The 21,742-nt window shown below is 37.7% G+C and overlaps 1 protein-coding gene across 1 annotated transcript in view; it reads left to right on the forward strand.

Moving 5' to 3' along the window:
- The window catches only part of LOC126292264 (uncharacterized), a 73,615-nt gene that overhangs the window by 26,371 nt on the left and 25,502 nt on the right, over positions 1-21,742 (forward strand). Inside the window, exon 4 of the mRNA XM_049986163.1 lies at positions 15,309-15,440. Coding sequence (XP_049842120.1) covers positions 15,309-15,440 — 132 coding nt within the window. The remainder of the gene's footprint in view (positions 1-15,308; positions 15,441-21,742) is intronic.

A 21,742-nucleotide genomic window follows, 5' to 3' on the forward strand; every position in this document is an offset into this window, starting at 1 on the left:
TTTAAATTTTCTAACCTACCTGCCCGATTAAGGGATCTGACATTCCACGCTCCGATCCGTAGAACGGCAGTTTTCTTTCTCCTGATAACCACCAAGGAAGAAGCAGACAAATTCATGTTGTTGTTAAGGTAGTTCTAGTGACATCAATGTGGCAGGCAGTTTTTTGTTGCAAAACTAGGGAGACCAACATTTGATCATAGTTTTAAGAGAGATGACCAACATCTGACCTCGATTTTAAGGGAGGTTTAAGGGGGAGATACAGATGCAGTTAATTTCAACTGCACAACTATGTCACATTTTTGTGGAATGGATGACAGACATTTAGAAAAAAAACTGGCACAGTTTGCTTCCTTTTAGTCTGTTATGTTACATGTGTTGTGTAATTCAATTGACAAATAAATAATACAATGAGTGTGTTTAAATATAAATGTGTCTACAATTGACTTTCACAAGTCATTGTTATATACTATAGCTGCTGATTGGATGAGGCAAGTGTATTTGTTGGTTGCCAGTACTGACGGAAGAATATTTCCCTTCTCACAACTTCTCCAGATGTATAGGCTGTCATTTTGACTCTGCTCCTCACATTAACTTGATCCAAACCATCTTTACATAGAAATCTGAAGGCAGGAAACTTGAACAATCAATAATACTTCACGAGACTAATATTTATAAGAGTGAACACTGATGAAATATATGGGAGAGACAGGTGGACAATACGGGAGTCCGGAGGATTAAAAAATTGCTATAATACGGGAGATCCTGGGAAATATGAGAGAGTTCAGCACCCTATGTGAAACATAAACAGTTTACAAATGTGTGCCATGTACATATTGCTCATTCAGGACATTGTATCACCTGAATGTTTTTATCCAACTATTCTCAGTGTGCTGAGTTAGTATCCAGTACCGTCTGTATAATTTTGCTGCTAAAGGTTTTATGACACCCTGAATGAAAAATATGCATTTTATTTCCCACCATCCCTTCAATGAACAATCGGTATTGTTGAAACAAGGTGGCTTGCATTCCTCAACAATAGGTGTGACCACTAAGGAGAGTTGTTTGTGGAAGAGCTAAGACTAACCTGTGATTCCTGAGGAGGAGCAGCAGCAGGAGGAGAAGAAGAAGAAGAAGAAGGAGGAGGAGGAGGAGAAGGAGAAGGAGCAGTAGTAGCAGCAGCCTTTCCATTAGTTGCATGGGCAGCAGTCTGGATGACTGACTAAGCTTGCCTTGTAACATTAGTCAACATGGCCATGAAGTGGTGGCTTCTGCAAATGGTTGAAAGCAATGGTTCAAAGCCACTATTCTTTTGCTAAGGGCATGCAGCTCATATTCTAAGGCTTAGTAATAACAACATCCTTCTATGTAAAATATTATGGAGGTAAAACAGTCTCCCCCCACCAATTTGAATCTCTGGGAGGGGAGTATTTGGTAGGACATGATCATCAGGAAAATGAAAACAGATTATCTTCATGTCAGAGCACTGAACATTAGATCCCTTAATTGGGTAGGTAGGTTAGAAAATTTATGGATAGCATGAAGTTAGAGGTGGTGGGAATTAGTCAATGCAGTGGCAGCAAGAACAGGACTTCTAACCAGGTTGGTACAGATTTATCAACACAAAAGCAAACGCAGATCATTCACGTGTGGATCTAGTAATGAATAAGAGAGTAGAAATGTGGGTAACTTACTATGAACAGTATAATCAATACATTGTAAGGCATGTAGCTAACACCCACAACAGTAGTCCATGTTTGTATGCAAACTAGCTCTTCAGATTATGATGGTTTTGATAGACTGGATGGTGTGGTGAAATAAATTATTCAAACAATTTGGACAGATCAAAATTTAGTTGTGATGAGGGACTGGAATTTGATAGCACAATGTGGATTAGGGTAAGGAAATGAAAGAGGATTGATTGTGCATGCAACCTCAAAATGACTTGTTGCTGAGTGAGGTATTTTGGTAATCAATGAAGAAAATAAATATTTTGTTGATAACTCGTACATCATAAATTTGAACATATTTTCTGGATAAGAAAATTTCACCTGTTTCAAGAAAGTAAATTGCTGTATTCTGGTCCTGATGAAAATTAAGAACAATTTATTTATATACTTAGAGATCCATTTGTACTACACTACTGGCCATTAAAATTGCTGTACCACGGAGATGATGTGCTACAGACGCGAAATTTAACCGACAGGAAGAAGATGCCGTGATATACAAATGATTAGCTTTTCAGAACATTCACACAAGGTTGGCGCCAGTGGCGACACCTACAACGTGCTGACATAAGGAAAGTTTCCAATTGACTTCTCATACACAAACAGCAGTTGACCGGCGTTGCCTGGTGAAATGTTGTTGTGATCCTCATGCGAGGAGGAGATATGCATACCATCATGTTTCCAACTTTGATAAAGGTCGGATTGTAGCCTATCGTGATTGCGGTTTATCATATCGCAACATTGCTGCTTGCATTGGTAGAGATCCAATGACTGTTAGCAGAATATGGAATCAGTGGGTTCAGGAGGGTAATACGGAACACTGTGCTGGATCCCAACGGCCTCGTATCACTAGCAGTCGAGATGACAGGCATCTTATCCGCATGGCTGTAACGGATCATTCAGCCACTTCTAGATCCCTGAGTCAACAGATGGGGACGTTTGCAAGACAACAACCATCTGCACGAACAGTTCGACGACGTTTGCAGCAGTATGGACTTTCAGCTCGGAGACCATGGCCGTGGTTACCCTTCACGCTGCATCTCAGACAGGAGCGCCTGCGATGGTGAACTCAGCGCCGAACATGGGTGCACGAATGGCAAAATGTCATTTTTTCGGATGAATCCAGGTTCTGTTCTCAGCATCATGATGGTGGCATCTGTGTTTGGCGACATCGCGGTGAATGCAAATTGGATGCGTGTATTCGTCATTGCCTTACTGGCGTATCACCCGGCGTGATGGTATGGGGTATCGTTGGTTACACATCTCGGTCACCTCTTGTTCACATTGACGACACTTTAAACAGTGGACTTTACATTTCAGATGTGTTACAGCCCATGGCTCTACCCTTCATTCGATCCCTTCGAAAACCTACTTTTCAGCAGGATAACGCACGACCGCAAGTTGCAGGTCCTGTACGGGCCTTGCTGGATACAGAAAATGTTCGACTGCTGCCCTGGCCAGCACATTCTCCAGATCTCTCATCAATTGAAAACATCTGGTCAATGGTGGCCGAGCAACTTGCTCGTCACAATATGCCAGTCACTACTCTTGATGAACTGTGGTATCTTGTTAAAGCTGCATGGGCAGCTGTACCTGTATACGCCATCCAAGCTCTGTTTGACTCAATGCGTGGGCGTATCAACGTCATTATTACGGCCAGAGGTGGTTGTTCTGGGTGGTGATTTCTCAGGATCTCTGCACCCAAATTGCTGAATCACGTGTCGGTACTAGTAAAATATATTTGTCCAATGAATACCCATTTATCATCTGCATTTCTTCTTGGTATAGCAATTTTTATGACCAGTAGTGTAGTTAAGATTTTTTTTACATACTTTTTGTAGAAGTTAGACTTTCTGGTGATTTTTTGCCCCGTGGAGACTGGGGAAGTGTAATCTTGTAGGTAAAGTTGTGTTTTTGAATAAAATACAAAATATAGGACTACTTTTTAACAGCTCAACTGTAGTGGGAAGTGGAAAGAGATAAAAGGCAGATAAAACAGAGATGAACATTCTGTTTTGGTATGGAGCAAATTACCTGTTAGGAGAATGCCAATGTGTCTTAAAAATACATAAAAAGTTGCAGCATTTAGCAATAAAATATGAATTTATTTTAACTTTCCCAATGTGGGCTTTCAATTTATTTCCTCTCTGGCTCCCACTAAATGGTGAATCCACCCTGCTCTTTCTTTTCTGATGCTTGTTAAGAGAATGTGTACTGTAGTACACTTGTGCATTGCCATTGAATGTTTGACAGTCACTGGCTTTAAAATTTACAAGTTATCTGATTTTAAAATGCTTTCCAAATCAAATAATTTTTGGATGGGATTTAAGTATGGTTCAAACTACAGAATTTCTTTGTATATGCATCTTTAATCTTGTCTGTGGCTGTACCTTTTTTACCTAACTATAGTGACATCTTGTGGTATTATTTGACCTTTGACGTGTAAATTTGGTAACTGAATGCTGAACTCCCTCGTGGTGTTCATTATAGTTTGTCCCGTAATCATATGCACAAGAATACAGAGTTGGGTAAAGACATTCAAATGCTGCAAATTGGAACAACACTCAATGTAACTCACGACATTGAATATTTTTTTCAATGAGTTTCTATTTGGATGACTTTCTTAGATATTGTTTGGGATTGTAAATGACCTCAGTAAATAAAAGTAAGGTTTTAATTTATTATTATTTTGAGGGAGGTACTGGTGTCAGCTGCCATTGAATATTGAATCAGTTATGTGACAAAAGTTGTAAATTTGTGCCAGACCAGGACTCAAACCAGGATTTCCTGCTTTATGCAAATGGTCACCTTAACTGCTTCAGCTATCCAAGCACACTTTGTGTCTGACCCAAATTCTCAACCTACCAGCCACTACTAAGTAGTATCCCTGCTCATGTACCTGATTTGCTTGCAGCATTTCCTGTATTCCACTCAAGAGGTTCGGACATTATCATACATCTGCGTTGAGGATACCACAGCAGTCAATCTTACAGGTATACTACATATGTGTGGTGTCTGTTCTGTTAGACATGTCCAACTAAACAGACACCACACCTATATAGTATTCAATAGATTAATTTTACAGCTGTGGGTGTGATGTCATTAGTTGGAGATACAGGCTTGAGAGATCTTCTATTGTATTGCATCATGAAATTTAGTGTTCTGGTTTATTTATCTGCATTGTTTCAGCCTTTTGCCATCAAGAGTGATTTACTTAGTAAACCTTCATCCAACCCAGCACCTGTTGATTTTCTTGCTTTGTCTGATTCTTGTTGCTTCCTTGCTCTCTGTTTTGATCTTTATATCAGTTCAGATTTTTTTAACCTGTAGTTCGACCTGTAGTGCATTGCTGTTGGATCCCCACCCCCCCCCACCCCCCCTCAATACCCCCTTCCCCCATACCCCCATCACTTTCAAATACTTTCAGGCTTCTTTCGTCAAATTGTTCTCTGTTAATCATGTCATATTCCACATCTTTTGGGTCAACATGTTGTCGTCCTTCCTCATATTCCCAGTTAATCTTCTCTTCTATATCATGCTTGGAATTGGTTCTACACTCTGGTGCATCTCCTCACTTTGTTTATTCATGTCAAAAATGTCTCTCAGAATCATAATAAAATTCTCCTCCTCCAGCCAGATTGTGGAGGGAGGTGAGGTGTCTCAGTGGTAGAGCTGTAGAAATTTCCACCAGAATGAAGCTGAACTTAATCCAGATAGCACCTGTGGTGGAGTTGCTATACTTCTTTTAGATACTGAATTGAGAAATAACTGTATGGTACTTGGTATTGAGCTGATAATCATTTGACAAAATAAGTATGTCAACTAAAGCAAATATATCTTTTTGTCCATAGCATAAACAAGGAGAGCCAAGTTGTGCAATGGTATCAAAACATTGCTTACTCGAAGCTTCATCAAAACACTGCAGGATGTTTTAAGTTCTGGAGGCCTCTTCTATATTGTTCCTGGTGCATCAAAGGACCTGCTCATTGCGTAAGCTTTGTGCATCCCTCGTGAGAGCGTCAGGAAGATTTCGACTCGGAGGATAGCACTGCCTTTATCATTTCATCCAAGCCACTAAATAAAGTCTTGACCACTAGCACCTCACATTATTTCTCATACCATTCAGTCACTGTGCTACTTAACAATCTGGCTGCCAGCCTGTCACCACCATTGTAGTCTCTTGCCGTTTATGCGTCCACCAACATAGTCCAACAGCCACAGTTGCCAAACGCGTACTCTTTGTTGTGTTTGAGTATTTAACTACCATTTTGGACTCAGCTGTACAGTTCGTTATAGCGGTGCAGATTGCATGTCGGGCATCCCACTCTGTGATCACGTTGTGTGGCCGGCCACCCATTTGTCACTGTGCACAACTCACATACCCATTGCTTCACTCGTGCATCACTGTCTTTGGTGTTCCGACCTAATAGTGTTCCAAAGTTCACTGTTCAGTTGAGCAGGGATTAAACACAAGTATCATATGATTCATGCTTCAAGACATCAAGCATTACGAAGCTTTAATACAACCAATTTCTTTACTGGTTGCTGAATTGAAATACACCTTAAGAGGACAGTGTCCGCATAAGGAACACAAACACTATACAATATAAAACCACAAAACAAGGTGGAGTGGCATTTGCTGTAACACACTGTCAGTAACATCAAGTATTGTTAGTAACAGAAAGTACACTTAAGTGATAAAAGTCATGGGGTATCACATAATATCGTATCGTGTGGCGTTTGGTTGGCATAATGCAGCAACTCGACGTGGTATGGACTCAACAAGTCATTGGAAGTCCCCTGCAGAAATACTGAGCCATGCTGCCTCTACAGCCATCCGTAATTGGGAACGTATTGCCAGTGCAGGATTTTGTGCACTAACTGACCTCTCAATAATATCCCACAAATCTACACTGGCATTCACGTTGGGTAATCTGCATGGCCAAATAATTCACCCAAATTGCCCAGAATATTCTTCAAATCAATTGCAGACAATTGCGGCACAGAGAGATGGCGCATCATCATCCATAAAAATTCCATCGTTGTTTGGGAACATGAAGTCCATGAATAACCATTTCCAGTCAGTGCAAAGCAGATTTCACCACACTATCACAATGGATACATGCGTCATTCATCCCACATTTATTTGCGTGTGCATTTCATGCACAGTTGTTTGCCTATTAGCACAGACAACTCTATGCAAATGCCGCTGCTCTCAGTCGTTAAGTGACAGCCATCAGCCACTGCTTTGTCCATAGTGAGAGGTAATGTCTGAAATTGGTATTCTCAGCACATTCTTGACACTGTGGATCTAGGAATATTGAATTCCTTAATGATTTCCAAAATGGAATGTCCCACGCATAACTCCAACGACGTTGGTAATGGTAATTCATGCTACATGGGTTATTCTTTAGTAGATTTCCTTCAATTTAGTAGATTGTAAGTATTTAAATAAATTGTTTGTCTGGAATCAAATTAAAGCATCGGCATAAGAGGAAAGTGTTTTTGTTAAATCAGTTCTTTTTTGACATTGCTTGTTATCTGTCAGCATCTGTCAACATCTTTCAGGCTGATGATTTTTTAAAAAAATATTTACTTTACAAAGAAAAGTTAATATTTCCTAAAATATCAACCACATTCTCACATGCGAGTTCCAGTATTTAAAATATGTGTGTGTTACATTTTTCACTTCTAATAAATGAAGTTCAACCATTAAATGCATCAATATTGTAGTGCAGTCCAGTTACAGTATCACAGCAGTGAACCAGAAACTAAGTATCCACATGAAAGACAAGACAGTAACTGATCTTTAATACAGATCAAATAATACATTTTATTTTCTTAACAATTAAAGAACAATATGTAATGATATTGCAGTCACCCAAAGTTGACACTCTTGGAACTGCAGACTCCCACCACATGTTCATATCATGACCAGCTCTACGGGCAGACTATGACTTGCACTGGATGGACTTGACTCGGTCTTGTCATTCAGTGAACTATTTTAAAATATAGAAAGCACATGTCAAGAAATCCATTCTTAGGCTTTACCAACTAGTACTTATACAAAAGATACATTCTTCTCTTTCATAACCATACGTTATAGATGCAGTAGAAATAAAGAATGCAGTCGTTTACTTTTGTGACACTACGGTATATAGTCCAAATCAGAGCATATTTATACCAATACTTGAATAATTATTTGCATAGGGTTATTTTTTATGATTTATGCTAATCTGATATTATCATAACATTATTAAAATACATTTGATTGTATGTGTCAGCAATTCATATGCCCTTTTTAAATATGAATGATTTCGATCCTACTGTTTTGTAGCATAATTGACACAGTATTTATTACTATGCTGTCATGTAAATAGTGAAATCTTTAAATCAAAGTCACTTCATAATTACTGCATATTAAGTAAAAGCAAATTTCAAGAAAGTTAGTGCTATAACTTAGTACAGGTCAATTTTCAGCAAAAGTTTGTTAGTTGATTAGACATTTTTAGAGCACATGACACTATTAAATTTTAAATATTGAGGTCCTCATCAATATTAACTATTCCATAGAAATAAGCATAACATAAATTAATGTTGGAGCAATAAGAATTTGTAAAAATATCCTGTTAAGAATTTTTGACATTTACTAAGTAATGGTAGTCTGAAAGTAAATTGCAAAAAGAAATATACACTCTAGGAGTGCTGTCAGAGCTAGTGTTGATGCCCCACTTTCCTACATTCACACCCTGTGTGAACCAAAATATGATATGAAAAGCCCATGTCATGGTTAGGGGCTCATCTGAAACTCACTCAATGCTGTATGGGACCTTTTCTCATGGAGGTGGTGTGTTGGTTGCAAAGGAGACATTTACATGTGGGTGTTTTATAAACACAGTTGGAGTAACTGTAACAATATTCTGTATCTAATTATAGAAATGGCATTTATGAAATATGTTTTACCTTGAAGTAAAATATCACTTTGAGGTGAGGTGGTAATTAAAAATTTATCAGTAATTCCATACTTGGCAACAGATTTTATTCAGTGGAACTGATTTTTCATATGTAATTTTATTTTATTGCTTATAATTGCTGCTGTATCTGTTTTCGTGTTTACACTTTATTTAGTGATTTTCCATTGAATGAGCTTGATGTAACAGGGACCTTCCTGGTCAAACAGGAGGACACTGTTGCCACCTCTCTGGTCTCATAGGTACATCTCCTTGGAGTTCAAACACATTCATTTACAAAATTCTTTCTTACTGTTGTAATTTTCCCTAATATTAATGAAAAAATATTTGAAAAGACCTGAAGTACCCTTGCCTTTTTGTCACTGATTTTTTTGCACTGTTTCTCCACTAAGTTTTGCTTTTTTCAAAGTTACTTTCTTTTTTGTTATCACCATCATCATCACATCGCAACTGATTTGCACTCTGCATGTGTCATTTAATATTTCCTTTGTTCAAATAAATAACTGCCAGCAATTGCTTTTTTTTTATTTCTCACGAAGGTGTTTTTTGGACATACTTCGTAGAAATTTTTTGGACTTTTGAAGTTAATATCATTGTGGTGAATTTGTTTTTGCTAGTCATATCATAAAACCAAATTAAAAAACATTATAAATATGGCTTTATAAAACAGTGGTTTTGGTACATTTTGCACGAGATGAGGGCTTGTTTAGTACATTTTTTTAAACTGAGGTATTGTGTTTCTCCTATGAACTATCATTTGCTAGTTATTGTTTTGGCTGTTGAAAAAGATGTACTCTTTTTCTGTCATGAGTGCTGGTAGTTTCAATTCTTGATTCTGCAAAAATTTCGTTGTAAAATTAAAGAAAGGCCAAAGGCTGGGACAATATACTGAAGCACCAAAGAAACTGGTATAGGCATGCATATTCAAATACAGAGATATGTAAACAGACAGAATATGGCGCTGTGGTCGGCAATGCCTACATAAGACAGAAAGTGTGTGGCACAGTTGTTGTTAAATTGGTTACTACTGCTACAGTGGCAGGTTAACAAGATTTGAGTGAGTTGGAAAGTGGTGTTATAGTTGGCACACGAGCAATGGGACACATCATCTTAGAGGTAGCGATGAAGTTGGGATTTTCCCATACACCCATTTCACAAGTGTACCGTGAATATCAGAAATCTGGTAAAACATCATATCTCCAGTATCACTGCAGCCAGAAAAAGATCCTGCAAGAATGGGACCGACGACGACTGAAGACAGTCGTTCAACGTGACAGAAGTGGGACTTTTCTGCAAATTGCTGCAGATTCAAGTGTCAGTTTGTGAACCATTCAGTGAAACATCATCGATATGGGCTTTTGGAGCCGAAGGCCCACTCATGTACCCTTGATGACTGCACAACTCAAAGCTTTACACCTCGTCTGGGCCCATCAACATCGAGATTGGACTGTTTATGACGGGAAACATCTTACCTGGTCAGATGAGTCTCATTTCAAATTGTATCGAGTGGATGGATGTGGACATGTACAGGTTTGGAGACAGCCTCATAAATCCCTGGACCCTGCATGTCAGCAGGGGATTGTTCAAGCTGGTGAAAGCTCTGTATAATGGTGTGGGGTATGTTCAGTTGGAGTGATATGAGACCCCTGATATGTCTAGATACGACTTTGACAAGTGACATGCACATAAGCATCCTGTCTGATCACCTGCATCCATTCATGTCCACTGTGCATTCCGGCAGATTGCGGCTATTCCAGCAGTTCACTGTGACACCTCAAACATCCAGAATTGCTACAGAGTGGCTACAGGAACACTCTTCTTAGTTTAAACACCTCTGTTGGGTACCAAATTCCCCAGACATTAACATTATTGAGCATATCTGGGATGTCTTGCAATGTGCTGTCCAGAAGAATCTCCACCCCCTCATACTCTTACAGATTTATGGACGTCATGTTGCGGCACTTCTGCATGCTCATGGGGCACTACACAACATTAGACGGGTGTACCAGTATCTTTGGTTCTTCAGTGTAATTCAGCTGTGTGCTGAGGATGAGCAGAGGTGAAAAAGTAGCTACAGTTTATGAATGTGAATTATTGTAAGAGGATTATGCAACTGAGTATCAGAATAACCACAAAAAGAAATTTAAGGACAATGCAGAATATTGAGTAAAGGAATTGCTATGTATGCTCTCTGACTGTTGACTTTTTTTCTGTTTAAAAGAGTTAAAACAATATAAATAATGGGATTGCGCGATCTACACTGTATTAACATTTTGTATTCTGTATTTGGAAAAAAGTCTATGCACATCTTAAATGAAATGTTCAACATACTTCTGCATCCAATAGTGAGTTAACAGTGTGACTAAATTAATCATGTATTTCAGTGCTCTGATAAAAGTATACATACATACTTGACGCAATACAATATTTGTATCGTAATTGTAGGAAAAGGCAATTTTGGCTTGTTCATTTATGAAGGAGAATTAAATTGTATTTTTAGCATGAGCCCCTGCACCACTTATATATTTGAAGTCCCACTGTACACATGCATTTTTGTTTAACTTGTTAACTTTCTAGATACAGTACCCTTTTTCCGGAAACCAGTATTGAGGCATTTAATATTCAGGCCAGAAACAAGTACAGAAGACAAGGGTTGGATTGGATTAGATTAGATACACTTTAAGTGAAATGATCTTCACATATGTAGAATAAGGAAAAAGGAAAAAATCTGAAACAAATATTTATTTCTTAGTAATAAAAAACTTGTCACAAAACATATAAGTGTATAATACAATGTGGTACATTTGATATTTGTGGAATGTGGGGAATGAAAGTGATACATTTGTTCCCTCTGTTTGTTTAACGCTCTGCCACAGTTCCATCATATATCAGGTATTTCAAGAACAAGAACACAAAATTAAGTTAATTATGGCTCATGCAAAATAAATAAGTGCACCTCTTATAATGAAGGGAAGTAGAGTTCAGATTGCAAGTGTAACACCTTGATAAGACTTCTATAAATCCCTCTGTAATCCATTCACAGCCACTTTAATTTAGCTGTCCTTCCTAAAAGTTTGTAACTTCCCACCCACTACATTGCGCTGATTCTCAATTTAAATGGTTTTCTTTGTGATAGTTTGACGTTGGTAATAGATGGTTAACAGAGACAACACACTTAGTACGAAACCTTACCGCATTGTCGAAAATGAAAATGAGTCTCTTTTCTTTACGTATATTAAAGTCATCAGTTGTTCACTGTAAATAAAAGGGTTTCTTTTGAAAGCACAATAGTTCATACTGTTTACTTTGTTTATTGAGTGCATAGGTAAGACACTTCCTAACAACAGATAAGTACATATATGCTCAGATTAACAGTTGAACTTAGATCCACTTTCACACTGAAGTTTGTCATTCCTGTAATTTAATTTTTTTTTTTTTTTTTTTTTTTTTTTTTTTTTTTTTTTTTTTTTTTTTTTTCCTATCACACTGTAATTGTTCACCGTAGCCTTAACACTTCTTGAATTAATAATGTAGCTCCAACAAATAATACTGACTTAGAATGACGATACAAATTTGTTTACTGATTGCATTTGTAATTACACGCAACCTCTGCAAATAAACTGTTTAATCAGTTTGCCTTCCATTTGATAGAGAATTTCCAAAATTATATTTTATCATCATCAACAAACTTCATATTTTTTGCTGCAACTCAACTAGCATACAATTGTTCCACATGAAACCTCAATACCGGCTATCGCCTCATGTGGGAGGTGCTTGAATGGTGTCTGGCATTGTTGATCAAAACAAACCTCCAGGAGAATGCTTTCTGCCCAAAAAGGCATGTTGAGCACCGTATGCTCCAGAGAAGCAGTGGTGCATGTGACTGTCATACCACTATTGATAGTAATACCCCTTACGACTTACATTCCTAACCTTAATAATTATCATTGAGAGTAAAAAACACTAGTCATAATAACTCATACCTAGAAGTAGCCTGCAGTGGCTGCTTTTGCCTTTTAATATACAATTTGACTTGATCTACACTCATGAACTCTCACATTCATGATGGGATTTACAGAAGACAATGTGTGAGTTAATGATTGAATGAATGAACAGCCAAGGAGGCATGTGAGAGAGTGAAATGTAGGTTCTCTCATCAGTAACATTCATCTTTTATGTAACTGCCAGTTAGAATCCTGTTCCTCAGCCCATGGCTGTAACTGCATGCTATTGTTACAGTGTCATTTGTTAATATTTTCAAGAGGCATTGAGAAACAGCTTTTAAGTATTTTTTACAAAGTTATTTTGAACACAAAACTGTATGATTGATCTTTTATTGTAACTTGTTTTGACACACTTTGATTATCTCTGTGGCATCAGAATATACGTTTGTGCATGAATAAGAAAGTAATGAGCATATGAACAAAATATTATTACAATATTTACAGAATACATCTGTATATGTATTTACTTTAATGATGACACATTAAATGTGTATCGTGTAATTTTATGGTTCCGCCGTGCGGTCTGAGGCACATTGCCACAGTTCGCGTGGCTTACCCCATTGGAGGCTCGAGTCGTCCTTCGGGCGTGTGTGTGTGTGTGTGTGTGTGTGTGTGTGTGTGTGTGTGTGTGTGTGTGTGTGTTGTCCTTAGCTTAAGCTAGTTTAAGTTAGATTAAGTAGTGTGTAAGCCAAGGGAGCAATGACCTCAGCAGTTTGGTCCCGTAGGAACTTACCACAACCATTCCGTTTTGTGGTTCCATACACATTATAGCTAAGATTTCATGTATTCCTCTGTTAAAGACCGAAATAAACATTACATAGTAATGAACAAGACATTAAAGTAATAAATCTGCTGAAAAGGAGAGACCACGATCTGCAGGCAAACCTCTGTATTTTGACTGTTCTTGAATACAACCATACACATTGTTAGATGCCCACTTGGAGTGAGTGGAATTAGAATATACAAATACTCATCTTGCATGCCCAAGAATGCTTGACAGGACATCACAGATGTATAATAGTTAAAGTATTATGAAGATGATCAATGTAGATTGAAACTGGTGGTAATAAAAGACCATTCATACAATTGCTCATTCAAAATGATGTCTTTACTGTGACACTTGTCCATTTAATGTATGAAATAAAGAAATATTACCAAAAACTGTAGATGCTTGTCACTGACACTGCTTGTCACTGACACTGCTTGTATGGCAACAGTGCTCTTGATTCATGCAGCTTGAAGCAAACTTAGTTATTAATGGAGTTATGACTGACAATTCTCTACATTATTTATAGGTTTTTCTCGATTGAGGTGTAGAGCAAGGATGTTACAATCTGGGAAGAATCCAGAACAGGTGGATCTGGATGATTTCTTTTCTCACTCTTACAGTCGCAACTTTGCTTCATTGCATTTGTAATGAATAAAGCTTCAGTAGCGAAAAAAAGTTACAGAATGTTCAGCGGCTTTTGTGGATAATTAAATAATAAGGGAGAGGTGATTGTGCAGAGAAGATGGTAGGCATTTCTTAATGTTCGTATGGTTTTTTTGTTATTGGGAATGGTAGCTACTAACTTTCCTTGCTTATTTCCTTTTAAATTTCCTAACAGTAAACTTTCTTAGGTAAATAATTACACATGACTAAAATTTCTAAAATGAGGGTTTACTTGCAAGAACTATATCAAATTTGTTTAAGTCTTACTGATAAATTTTTGAGCTGCATATTTTTCAACATATATAAGCTTATTATTCTGAAGTTTCTACCTCTCCATAAAAATGATTAACATTTCTTATGTGGAATACACTGATGGTTACAATTCTAATTCTAAAACCCATATTTAAGAATATATGTGAAGGACTGTCTTCAGTCTTCATTGTTTCATGAATGAGAGTACCGTAGTTTATAAATTTAACTTGTCATGAAGAATAATTTGTTGAGTTATTAAAGTATTTTTCCTGCTTTTTATATAGGATGTAATAATACTTAATTCCTCAATTAAGAAACTAAATATCCAGTATTTCATATGTTGGAAACTTTTATCTCTCAAATAAGTTGAAGATAATACATGATGCTGAATTACTTTACTTCAAGTGCTTATTTCACTATGGGTACTGCATCTGAACATGATATCTCTTTTTGGAATCAGTGTTGCTTATTTTGTAACTCTTGCTGTTTTAGGAACTAGAGTGACATGCTTTTTTTCATTGGGAGTGTTATGTAGTAAATTGATGTCCATGTAGTTTCCTCATTTTTGTTTTGTGACCTTTTATAGAACTGTTATGATAGTTTTTGCACGCAATGTCTTACAAATAATTTGTGGTGTGAATTATGCCAGAGATCATGTGTCATTATTCACATGTAATAAAAGTGATGTTTTATAATCAATTCCACATTATTGTATTCTCAGTTTTCAAAATGTTTCATATTAAAAAAAAATGTTTTCCAGTTTAAATAGACTCAATGTTTCAGCCTTAATGATATGATTTGGAATAACTTTGTAGACTCACTGCTTCCAGTGAATTAATTCTGCCTTTAGTAATTTTACACACAACATTGCTATGTTGGAGTTGATTGGAAGCACACAATGAAGCAGTTGTATTTTCTATTTCAGTTTGGCTCCCCATTTCAAGCGAAGCAACATTATTCATCGAGAAAGCATGTTCTGAAAGTTCAGAAGCTGACAAAAAGGACACCGGACTGTGGCGAACCAGATGCCAAGAGGCCACGCCCAGAACGGAGACAGGTCTGTGCGCCTACATACACTGCTTGGCACTGGTAATGAACAGCTGATACTTGCTAGGGAACAACTTGCAATTGCTATGGAACATGCAACCAGTGATAGTAAAAGGAAAACTACATCAAAGCCTGTGCATGAATGTCTTGTATGTATTTGACAATTCATGCGGTGTGGTATTTAATGAAGGTCGTAGTGGATCCAATTAGTGCAATATTCCATCTGATACAACACCAACCCTGCAAGACATCCTTTGAGAGCTTGCAATCATGGAAAATCAGTTGGATGGCTCAAAGCTGGTCAGATATCACTATTGTAGCCAAAGTAATTGGCATGCCTAAAAGTGTCATCTCGTGATTAGAAAAGGCCACTGAAGGTGGAAATGCTATGTGAAAGCAAGCTGGTGATCATAGATGGATCACCATACTGCAAGAGAACAGATATATGCAACCCTAGTGACACCAAGGGACAGACATCACATTGGGTTGTATTCTGGGAAACCTGTTAAATGCATCCCATTTCAACCACAGCATTGTCAAGATATTCATTAGTGTAGGGAGCATGTTGGGTGGGTTCAGCAATAGTGGTCCAGAGTGATGTTCACTAATGACTGCCACGTCACCATGGCAAATGATTATGATCACGTCTGTTCAGGGGTGCAGTAGGTCCTGACAGCGCCCGCCCACACGGGATTAGTGAGGTGCCGGAAACACTGGAAAGTGAAGATATGGAATTTACGGAATAACCTGTTTACTGCTTGGACCTGAACACTATAGATCATGCCTGGGATGCTATTGGCAGACATGTTCCTCAGCGATCACCCCCTCCCCAAACTGTTCTTAACTGAAAATTGCCTTGAGAGAGGAGTGGGACAATATCCCCCAAGGACTCAACAGTTTGGTAACTAGCATGAATATCAGATGGAAAATGGGAATCACTGCTCAAGGAGGGCATATTCCGAACTGAGAGTCCCTTTATATTGAGTCTTATCTGGATCAAACAGGAACATTATGCATGACTATTATCACATTTTCTCATGTGGTGAAAACTATATAAATGTATCACTCCATCTCAATTACTTGTGCACTGTGTTTCATGTCCTTCATCAGGGCCTGTGATTATTCCTGCCCAACAAAGTCTCTGTTTCTTAGCAGTTGTCAAGCAGTGTATTAGTAGTATCGATTTGGCAATGCGCATACTTCGATTACTAATAATAAGAGTGAATTTAGGATGAAATTAGCTTCAGTTTACAACCACAGTATTAGAAGTAACAATAATTTCCCTACAGACTATACATACTGTAGTTTTATACTCTGGTGCAAAAATTTAATAGATTTTTACCAGTGGACATCGGGTTTGAGACAGCTCTCCACAATAGCCTTTTCATCTCCATGTAAGTGCTGCAACCTACATCCATTTGAACCAGCTTACTTTATTTGTACCTTGGTGTCCCTCTGCAATTTTTACTCCTCCTACAGTCTCCCATTACCAAATCAGCAATTCTTTGTTGCATCAGGATGTGTCCTGTCAGCCTGTCCTGTCTTGTCAGATTTAGCCAAAAATGTCTTTCTTCCTCCTGTTTAAATCTATACATCTTCAATACCTAATGGATCTGCTCATCTAATTTCTAGCATTTCTTTTTGTCCACATTACACTACCATACAAGGGTACACAATTCCAGAAAGTAGTTCCAAACATGTAAAACATATATTAGCCAGCGGAAAAATGCTCCTATCAGAGCACAGAAATGTGAATATGTTCCTCCTTATTTAAAAGTCTCTGACTGAAAAGTGGGGTACTTGCTGCATCAGTCTACCTTCCACAGCACCTTTAAAAAAGTTTCCAAAACTTTTGGCATTATCGTCTTTGATAGATATTTTACTTCAGTCTTTACTGGAAATTCTAGCAAGAAAAGGTGTTGCAGGTTCAGGAACAATTATGAAATCTTGAGCACCACGGGAAGTACACCTCACAGCAGATAAAATTTTAAGCAGGATGCACAGGAGATCTCTCATGAGTCTGTAAGGCAAGACAATGTATTGTGTGTGATAAAGTGTTATGACCAGAAATCCATTTTGCTTGCATACCCAAAACTTGGACAGTTTGTGAGAAAGTTTTGTCATGGCTGGCTCTCCCAAGGATCTCTATTTCTGACAAAATGCCATCTACTCCAGGGATCGTGTTTTGACAGGTCTTTCAGTGCTCTGTCAAATTCTTCACACCATATCGTATCTCTTATTTCGTCTTCACCTTTTTACTCTTCTGCTACTCTAATATGGTCCACAAGTTGTTCTCTTTCCATAAAACCTAATATACATAACTGGTATTGGGCCACACGGAAGTTGAATGTCTGCTGGAACAAATGGATCTTGATGGCTGATGGAGGACACTGTCACCGTGGCACTGCACACGTCTAGTGAGTGCGCCACCGTCTCGCAATGTGAATACACTACTGGCTGGTGTCCCTTGCGGCTGGCATAAATACTGACGCTTCTCGACCACTCTGTCAGTCGTGTACTTCATCTGACAGCATTCATTACTATTTCCACTATACTACTGACTGCTCGCCAGTGACTCCACTTGATATTGGTTTTCCACTCTGGTCTCGATTTGGATTGTGGCTCGTACTTCATCTGTCAACAGCGTTGTTTCAAAAGTTTGTCACACTTTATTGTAGCCTAGATTGCTATTGACTTGCTCTTGTTGTGTCGGGCCCACCGTTCATGTACCCGTTGCTCAACTCTGGCGTGGGTTTGAGTGGCAACCCCAGATGGTCTTCCCGCCTTGTGTGGTCATTGTTTCTCACCCTTTCTATGTCGTGTGCACTGGTATCCAGCAACTTGCGGATACAGCATTTTTGACCTTTAAGATTTTTTTATATTTTCTGCTTTCATCAATGAAATTAAGTATTTCCTGAGTTATCCAAGGATTCTTACAAGGCCTTGTCTTTTACCTATTTCAACCTGTTCATGTCTCTTAAGTTACCCATTCATCTTTTGTTGCATTCCACTCCCCTGTTTGTCAGTCATTGCCTAAAGCTTCCTCCAAAATGCTCAACAATCTTTGGTTCTTTCAACTTGTCTATGTCCTGTCCCCTTAATTTCCTATGTTTCTGCAATCTTTCAGTTGATAACCAGTAAATTATAGTCAGACCACATCTGCCCTTGGATATTTTTTGCAGTTTAAAGTCTGGTTTCAAAATCTCTTACTATTATGCAGTCAATCCAAAACATTCCAGTCTCTCCCGGTTTCTTTTCTGTAATCAACCTTCATAGATGGTTCTCAGATAAAGAGCAATGATTCTACCATGTAGCTTCCTCTTTCATTCCTTGTCCTTGTAGATCTCCTCCTATTATTGAACTCCAGTCACCCATCACAATTAAATTTTCATGTCTCTGAACTGTCTGAGTAATTTCCTTTATTTCATCTTCCAGCTTTCAAACTCATCATCATCTGCCAAGTAGTGGGTTACTGTCGTGGGTGTTCTCTTCATTTTACCCACATCTACAGTGTCTCATTTATTATTAGACCCACTCCCACATTACCTCTATTTGATCCTGTACTACTCACTTGACTAAAAGTCTTGTTCTTCTTGCCACCACACTTTGCTAATTGCCACTATATCTGACTTCCCCCTTTAAATTATCTAACGTACATACTCAATTAAATATCTAAAATTCCCTGCTATGACCTATAGGACCCCAGTTTTTACCTCCATAATATTTGATCTGAGTGTGTGGATACCATCACTATTAAGCCATGCTTTAGAACTGCATGCCTTTGGGGAGGGAGACATGTAGTTTCCCCTGCTTTCAGCCATTTGCAGTGCAAGCACATCAAGGCCATATTAGGTAATTTTGGAAGGCCAGATCAGTCGATTGTCCAGTCTGTTACGCCTGCAGCTACTGTGAAGGCTTATAGGAACCACGAGATAGTCTGGCCCCTCCACAGATACCCTTCTTTTGTGGATGTATCTACAGTATGGCTTTCGTACCATTGAAGCACATAAGCCACCCCACCTTGCCAGGGTTCACATTTTATGGGGAGCCTATAAAGTAATTTAGAAGTAATTCTCATTATAACCAGTTTTAGTAGATTAGCACTAGTCATACTTGTTTGTGATTTAGCCAGGAAACTTTGCTTCCACCTATTACTGTATAACTTCACTTAGTCCACATGTCAAAAGGAAGACTCAGTTGATGGTGGAATTTTCAGATCAGAGTTTGTGTGAAAGATAGAATGTAAATAATGAAGTAGCATTACATGAGAAATTAATCTCTTGAGGCGCAGAGCTATTTTACCAACGTATTAATAATGTAATCCTCAGAACTGTGTTAAATCATTACAAACAACATATTAACCATCGCACTGCATTTTTTTTCACTGATTTCCATTGTAATTTACACTTGATGTATTGGCAGTGTTTTAATGATCTAACGTAATAATATACATTACAACTGTTTAATGCAACAGTCATCATTATATTTTCATGAATGTTACATTCAAGAATTAAAAAAAAAAATTCCCCAGTGGTATTCAGTGTGATAAACAATGAATAAATTTTAATACAGTATGTTGTAAATATAAAACTGAAGAAAACATTATTGGATACAACTGAGTTAGAGGGAAAAAGTCATATATTTCGAAAATAGGTGCTCTAAGAGATATGTATCTCCATTGTGCATATTTTGAAAATAGTAACTTTGAAAACAAGGGAGATACATATTTCCAGTATGTATATGGGGTCATATTGACCCCAGTGGTACTCAGTGCAAAAATGATGTATAAATTTTAATGTGTTGTAAATATGAAAATGAACAAATCATCTTTGGATACAGTGGACTCAGAGAGAAAATAATACATTTTGAAAATAAGTTTTTGAAAAGAAGGATATGTGCATTTGCAGTGTGCTTGTGGGGCCCAGTGGTACAAGGGGGATTAAAGAGGTGGACATTAGGTTTGAATAGATAGATATTGCTGGACTTACAAAGAGTTCTTCCTTGATATACAGGGATGAGTAAGCTTGCTTATATTTCTTCCAAAATGAATTGATTGTATATTTTAGCAAGATCTTTAACTTATTTTTGTTTTGTTGTGTAAATGTAAGTTGTTACCTGCACAGTATGAATGTTATTAGTAATAAAATGTAAAGGAAATGTAACATTTATAATTTAAGCTTAAGAAAAATATATCAAAAATATGTAACACTAAACACAACACTGCAGATCATTAACTCTTTTCCAAAATAGTGTCTCATGCATCTCTGCAGTTTTTATGCAGAGAGAAAAATATGCTTCACAAATTTGACACATTTTTTTTATTTTTTCTGCAACCACTGCCCTCAACGCACACGCCCCCCCCCCCCCCCCCCCCCCCAAATTCATTGTGACTGGAAGATTGTTTTTCCTCCTCTTTGGTGGTGTACAATCGTCATTACTTCTCTTCCTTTTTCATTTATCATTCTCTGTTATATATGTCAAGGAAAGTATCATAATCTTTTTTTACGAATTCCTTTGCCAAAGTTATCTTGCAAGCCATGAAGTGCAGAATATTCTTTTCGGGCTCATTTAGTTTAATCGTGTTCACCGTATATTGCACTAAGATGTTTGCAATTACTAATCAAGAGAATGAAAAATATTTCTTACAGTCCACCTTTTTGTTTGAGCGTTGTCCCTGTAATAGCTAATCATGTTGTCGACAAGGTTAATGCCACCCATGTTGAAATTGTATTGAGACACAAGTAATTTCTTGTCATCTGAATCTAAATTAAATTATTTATTTTATTTTTAACTATTTATTCTCAGGCTGTACACTTAGTTTTGTAGATGCAAGCAGAATGGACTTCAGGTCATACCATTTTATCACACACAGTATATTGTCTTGCCATACAGACTGAAGAGCCCCCTGGGCATTTTGCTTAAAATTTTATGTGCTGTGAGGTGTGTTTCTGGTGGTGCTTGTAATTTCATAATTGTTTCTGAACATGCAATGGCCTTTCCTTCTAGGGTTTCCAGTAGACAGTAAAATAAAATACTTATCAAAGAAGATAAGTGACTGTTTCAAATTGCCTAAGTGCTGCGGACTCTCGAACACCCAGATTATTGTCATCTGTAGAACAAGGAAATGTTCTTTTCCCAGGTACACCTACAAATCCATAACAAATACTACAGGAGAAGCCAAAACAAATTTCTTTAATCCCTAATGACTGGGCTTGCCTTGAGCAAACTGCTTAACAGTGCAAACGCCTGTAAACAAAATAATCTGTTTTCAAATGGCCAAGGTGGTTTATTGTGGTAGTTTTATACATCCTT

Source organism: Schistocerca gregaria, chromosome 9 (assembly GCF_023897955.1).
Source record: "Schistocerca gregaria isolate iqSchGreg1 chromosome 9, iqSchGreg1.2, whole genome shotgun sequence".
Taxonomy (NCBI): Eukaryota; Metazoa; Arthropoda; class Insecta; order Orthoptera; family Acrididae; genus Schistocerca; species Schistocerca gregaria.